This window comes from Zootoca vivipara, chromosome 7 (assembly GCF_963506605.1).
Source record: "Zootoca vivipara chromosome 7, rZooViv1.1, whole genome shotgun sequence".
NCBI lineage: Eukaryota > Metazoa > Chordata > Lepidosauria > Squamata > Lacertidae > Zootoca > Zootoca vivipara.
In genome coordinates, this window is record NC_083282.1 from 37,038,777 (window position 1) to 37,045,407 (window position 6,631).

General features: G+C 46.5%; 1 protein-coding gene across 1 annotated transcript; it reads left to right on the forward strand.

Moving 5' to 3' along the window:
* Positions 1 to 350: 350 nt before the first annotated feature.
* On the forward strand, positions 351 to 2,916 carry JUN (Jun proto-oncogene, AP-1 transcription factor subunit). Its single transcript, XM_035123514.2, has one exon. The coding sequence runs from the start codon at positions 1,438 to 1,440 to the stop codon at positions 2,383 to 2,385; it is 948 nt and encodes a 315-aa protein (XP_034979405.1). The 5' UTR covers positions 351 to 1,437; the 3' UTR covers positions 2,386 to 2,916.
* Positions 2,917 to 6,631: the final 3,715 nt, after the last annotated feature.

Consider the following 6,631-nt stretch of genomic DNA (forward strand, 5'->3'; position numbering starts at 1 on the left):
CGTTCCGCGCGCGTATCTATCCCTGCCCGGTTCTTCCAACCCGGCCAGAGCTCTTAAGCGGGTAACCAGATATTCAAAAACAATACGTCAGCCCACAATGCCCTGCACCGGAGTCCAGGCATTACCTCATCCCACAATGCCCCGCGAACCAAAGAGGGGGAAAAAATGGAAAGAGGGCTGGGAAGCTTCTGAAGGGGGTGGGGTGGCCATGGAGATGGGCTGCTCTGCAACAGGCTGGGCCCGGCCGCCCTCCTCCCCCCTCCCCGCGTGAGAGGCGGCTGCAGCCAATGGGAAGGCCCCGGGGTGACATCATGGGCTATTTTTAGTGGGTTACTGCTCGCTGATAAGTGTTGGGCTCCACGCTGGGAAAGAGCTCAGAGTGGGGCTGAGTGCGCGGCAGAGGAGGAGGAGGAGGCGGCGGCTTAAAGCGGCAGCGCGCCCAGCAAAGCGGCACCGGGAAAGACACCCGTGAAAGCGGCAGCAGAGACCGGGCCGGTTCGTGACGCGGAGCGCTCGAAAAACCCTCCCGTTGCTCCCCAAGGGAAGGGCGAGCGCACAGAGAGGCTCGCTTGGGCTTCGCGGTTGGGATCGCCTGGCTGGGATCTTGCCCGGACGTGTTTGATCGGCCGCCGCCGCCGCAAGCGGAGCGACAGGTCTCCGGAGCCTGGGTCCCCGGAGGAGAGCCGGTCGTGCGGGAGTCCTGGGACGCCCTTCTTGCCGCAGCTTGTTAATCGGAGACCGAAGTGGAGATCTAACGAAGTTGCAGCAACTTTTCCCCCCACTGAAAAAGAAAACTCTTCGGGGCGAGTCAGTGACTGAGGGCCACTTCGGTATTGGTGGGAAAAGAGACTGGGAAAGGAGGAAAAGCGGAGAGGACGCGAAACAAGTGTGTTTGAAAACTCGCGAACACTCCGGCGCAGCATAGGACCCTCCCACGAGGAGGAGGGAGACATCGAGGAGTCGCGGGGGGGAAAGGAGGACTTTTCCAAAGTTGTGAGACTCGCGAACCTTCATCCCCCCCCTCCAATTCGGAGCGATAAGAAGCCACGTTTTAACTCCTGGGATTCCTTGGCCGGGAGTGGGAATTCCGCACTTCGATAAAGAACTTTATTCCTCTCTTTTTGGCGAGTTGTTTTTCTGGAGCTCAGCACTCGCCGAACCTTGTTCTTAGCTGAGAAAGCCTCCGCTTGTCAAATCCAGACCTCCTTTTCGGAGTTTGGGGGCGGAAAACGGGGACAGGCGAGCCAATGACTTGTGGCAAAAAAGCCAGACTTTAATTCATCACCTCGCTGTGTTACCCTCACGGAAAAGCTGTTTGAAAAGTTTTTGTTTGTTTTTTTAGAGGGGGGAAAGGGTGGTGTACGCTGTGGCACAGCTTCCTCTCCTTGTTTGTTTGCTTGCTTGTCCTAAGTAGGACCAACTTGTGGACTGTATTCTATGACTGCAAAGATGGAACCTACATTCTACGATGATGCCATCAATACGACGTTCGTGCAGCCAGAGAGTGGTACTTACGGATTTAATAACCCCAAGGTGCTGAAGCAGAACATGACTCTCAACCTGGCTGACCCTTCCAGTAACTTGAAGCCCCACCTGAGGAACAAGAATGCCGATATCCTGACTTCCCCAGATGTGGGCCTTCTCAAGCTGGCCTCTCCTGAACTGGAAAGGCTGATCATCCAGTCTGGCAATGGGCTGATCACCACCACGCCGACCCCAACCCAGTTCCTCTGCCCAAAAAATGTCACGGATGAGCAGGAAGGGTTTGCCGAAGGGTTTGTCAGGGCGCTGGCAGAGCTGCACAACCAGAACACCATGCCCCCCAGCGTCACCACCGCTGCCCAGCCTTCAAACACCGGCATGACCCCCGTCTCTTCCATGGCTGGAAACAACAGCTTCAGTGCCAACTTGCACAGTGAGCCTCCGGTCTACGCCAACCTCAGCAACTTCAACCCCAACGCACTCAACACGGCACCAAGCTACAATGCGAGCAGCTTGAGCTACCCTCCACAACATCACCTGAACCCCCAGATGCCTGTGCAGCATCCTCGGCTTCAGGCTCTGAAAGAAGAGCCTCAGACTGTCCCAGAAATGCCCGGGGAGACTCCTCCCCTGTCGCCTATCGACATGGAATCCCAGGAGAGGATCAAGGCAGAGAGGAAGCGCATGAGAAACCGAATTGCGGCTTCCAAGTGCCGGAAAAGGAAGTTGGAGCGCATTGCCAGGTTGGAGGAAAAAGTCAAAACTTTGAAAGCCCAGAACTCGGAGCTGGCATCCACTGCCAATATGCTGCGAGAGCAGGTTGCACAGCTGAAGCAGAAGGTCATGAATCACGTCAACAGTGGGTGCCAGCTAATGCTCACACAGCAGTTGCAAACTTTTTGAAGAGACTGGAAAGTAACTTGTGTGGTGGGGCAAAACTAAGCAAAAAAAAAAAGAAGAAGGAAGTTGGGAGGTGGAAAGCTTCACTTGGGGGGCGGGCGGGAAGGAAAGGCTGAAAGGCATTGATTCCAGAGAGTGCCCCCCTCTTCCCCCAAAGCATGTGTGGAGAGAGACTGGTGTGCCTTTTGGTTTGAGGTGGTGGCAAACCAGTTGACAGTCCAGCTCCGCAAGAGGGCTGTTCTTTTCAGACAAGGCATGAAGAAGCCTTGTGTTACCTTTTTCTTTTAACATTGACCAAGACCTGCATGGACCTAACATTCAACGATCATTCAGTATTAAAGGTTAAACTGCAGTAGACACTGTAGATTTGCTTTCTCTAGTACTCCTTTAAAAAAAATGGGGAGGGAGTTTGTGGGAGGCTAACAGAAGCTGAACTATACTGCCTGCCTTCAAGTCGAGTTGTGTATGTACATATATATTTTTTATTTTATGACAGCTGATTAATGTCAATAAAACTACTTCATGACTTTGTAAGTTATTTTTATGTTCATTTGGGTTCTGCCCAGTATTGTTTGTAAATAAGAGATTTTTTTAGCAAACTTCTGAGTTTTTTTCCATTTGTAATAAAGTATATAATTTTTTAAATGTTTTTTTTGTTCTGAACAAGAAATGCATAAAGGGTTGGTATGTTTTTTTAAAAAAACCATCAATAATATGTCACCCACTTTCTTTGATTAGTACCATTAAGACAGGCATATACAGAATGAACTTATGGCTATATGTTAAACTCTTGTTAACTAGTGGCTGTAAAGAGGGGAGGGGGAGGCCAGCACTTCTATAACAGTGCAATCCTGTCCATGCCTATTCAGAAGTAAGTCCCATTGAGTCCAGTGGGACTTGTTCTCAGAGCTACATCCATAACAGGATTGCAGCTTCAGCAACAACAAAAATGTCTTTTGGCATTCCTGATTTTAAGGTGTCATAAGATTGTTTCGTCTATTAACTGGAGGGCACATAAATGACCCCCTGTTTTGGAAAGAAACATAGATCCTGCCTGTTTGATCAATTTAACTTGCAGTCTGTATGGTCTACAAGGAACTAGTGAAGTAAAATGGGATGGGCAAGAGTAGAGTTCTGTTGCATCCACTGCTCTGCACCATGAGTTATCAAATATAACTGGTCATTCCCAATTTATGTGTGCAAGTTAAGCAAATATTCTTTGCCTGAAGACAAGGAAAAGTTTTCAAAAAGGGAATTTGGCAATTTGTCACCATGTTTTTGTTATCTAAAAGAGTCTCTGTTCATGAGTATTTATTGCTATGCCTGTTGTCCAATAAAGTCATTCTATTACTCTTTCAACAGATTTGAATTCCTTTCCCCTCTTATGACTTTGTTTCACCAGAAACCTATTCCATGATAGGCAAATGGTCGGGGGGGGGGAATGTGTTATGAAATTTGAGCCATAAAATGCACAGGCATTTTGGGAAGAAAGACACATTAAGATTATTGCTGTTAAGTTTTGTTTTCCAATTGAAGATCTTCATATAAAGCAAAAGGAGGAATAATGTGATCCTCAGTCCGCTGAAATTACTTTGTCCGCTGACTTACTTTTGAACATATATGCCTAAGAATGTATCTTAAGGTTGCTATCCTATGATGGAACTGTGTTTTAACTTAGTGGGATGGTCAAGCTGCACGTCCCAGTTGTTTCTCCGGGGAATGCAAAGAACAGTGTCCTCTAGCTAGGTTTATTTGGAAGCAAGTCCCACCCAAGTTGCAGTCCTACGGAAACTTGCTAGAGAGCAAGGGTTTTCGAACTTGGAACTCGTTTCTAAGTAAACATGTTTAGGTACATGAAGTCTGTTCAACAAGACACTTGAGTAATGCACAGATTTAGCGTATTTCTAAACACATTTGTTTGGAAGGCAGTCCCATTTATTACAAAGGGACATCCTATGTAGTAAACATGGGATTGTAATCTTAAAATGCACCTTTATCCACAATCACTTAATGGTACCACTAAATGTGACAGGACTTCTCCGAGTAACCATCAGACTGGGCTGTCAAAAATATTTAGCTGAGACCAAGTGTTACTGCATTTTTGGGGACTTACTAAGAAAACTCAAAAGGCAAAATGTTTTCTTAGGTTCTTCAGATTTGCAGGAGAACCTTTCCCTTGGCTGAGGAGAACATCCTTTGCATGCAGTATGTCCTGCATTAAATCTCAGCATAAGATTAGTGAACAAGATCTCTTGTCTGAAATGTTGGAGAGCTGCTGTCTGTTAAGTAGACAATGGACCACGTGCAAGGTCTAGCTCTGCAGTTTCCTATATTCCTAACTTTCCTCAATATTGATCTGTATAACTTACACTTCAAAATTCTAAAGCTATTTTTGAATCCAATTACTTTTAATCTTATTAAACCCCCCACCCCAAGCCCTCTTTAAAACTCAAGACATTAGCAGGGAAGAGGTATTTCAGCAGTGCCAGAGATTGAGTCTTGGGAGTTACCAATTCTTGACTACTAAAGAAAAGAAGCAGGTTATGTCTGTCTTATGAATGGAAACAACCAGGCCTATGTTCAGAGTTGCAACCTTTCTTTGTTTTTTAGAAGGTGGGGACAAGATTTGTTTGATTTTACTTCCTGACAAACAGAAGTTCAATGGGTGTAACTCTTCCTTGAAAGTAGGAATATTTCCTTGCCTGTCTGTCAGCTGTTCAATGTATAGAAGGTCCTTAAGAACAAAAGGTGACAACTCTAGCTGAAACAATATGGCCTGCAAAAAATCAAAATTATTTTCTTTAAAAAGTTTCCTCAGTGAATAACAACTCACAAGGGGTTCACTTAGAAATAAATGCTATTTACTTCAAACGTACTAGTGGGGTTGGAGAACTGGGGGGGGGGAACCGACATCTGGAAACCAATGCACCTTTTTGGTTTCAGATAGTACATCGGTGGACAAGTCTGACCAAACTACCAGTAAGCCTCTTAGAGCAAAACATACACCAGGAGGCTTAGTTTGGTCGGAATTGAGTTTACACTTCCAGAGTTAATGCTAAAGACATTACTTCTGGTAAATGAGCCATCATAGCCATTAGAAGAAGGCCATGGAAATTTGTGTCCCGGGCTTTCTAGACTCTACCCATGTACTATCCAAAACCCAAGGAGTGCATTGGTTGCCAAATGTAAAATCTATTCACATTATTTTCAGCTCTCTAACCCCACTATAGGGATGCGGGTGGCGCTGTGGTCTAAACCACTGAGCCTAGGGCTTGCCGATCAGAAGGCCGGCGGTTCAAATCCCCACGAAGGAGTGAGCTCTCGTTGCTCGGTCCCTGCTCCTGCCAACCTAGCAGTTCGAAAGCATGTCAAAGTGCAAGTAGATAAATAGGTATCGCTCCGGCGGGAAGGTAAACGGTGTTTCCGTGCGCTGCTCTGGTTCGCCAGAAGTGGCTTAGTCATGCTGGCCACATGACCCAGAAAGGTGCATGCGGATAAACGCCGGCTCTCTCGGCCAGTAAAGCAAGATGACCTCAGAGTTGTCCGTGACTGGACTTAACAGTTAAAGGTAAAGGGGGTCCCTTTACCTTTACCCCCACTATAATTCTGTAATGCCTTCAACATTGGGATGAGGGGGGTAGCAAATAAACATTCTTATTTCATATAGGCTTCACCCGCTGGATTTCTGCCTGTTGTGCAACTGCTAGAAAAGAAGCTTGCTGCCAAAGTTCTGAAGAGTTCAAAGCTATTTTCCTCCTACTCTTGGGAGCCCAGTGTCCCTAAGTGGCATAATGAAGCAATAATGTTTTGGGGTGAGTGGGTTTGAGCTTGTTCAAATTCTTATATTCTGCCATCCTTGCGTAAAATAGAATATATTAATAGTGGATACAGACTTTGCCTTTCTGTTTCCAACTCGTACATACTGGCAGGTATAATGTTGGGGCGTATTATTTGCTTACTGCTAAGCAGATGTATACGTTTGTATCAATAGTTACCAAACAAAGAGTTACTGGGAGGATCACAGACTGCTTTGCTAAGTGTACATAGTGCTGACATAGGCAACCCGGAAGGTAGATGATTTTGACCATATGTGGAAGAAGGCGGCAGGGGAGTTGCACAGCATGGCTGGGTGTGGCTTTGCAGCTACTTAGCAAGAGCCAGCTAGCAAAATAAGTCCGGCTACCTGGGGAGGTAAAAGGTGTAACTCTCACTGCAGAGATCTATTGTGAAAGAGTTCTAAAGCTTTCAT

What these genes read in the sequence shown, in the direction of transcription:
- JUN (XM_035123514.2), top strand. Translation starts at nt 1,438, where the DNA reads ATGACTGCAAAGATGGAACCTACATTCTACGATGATGCCATCAATACG.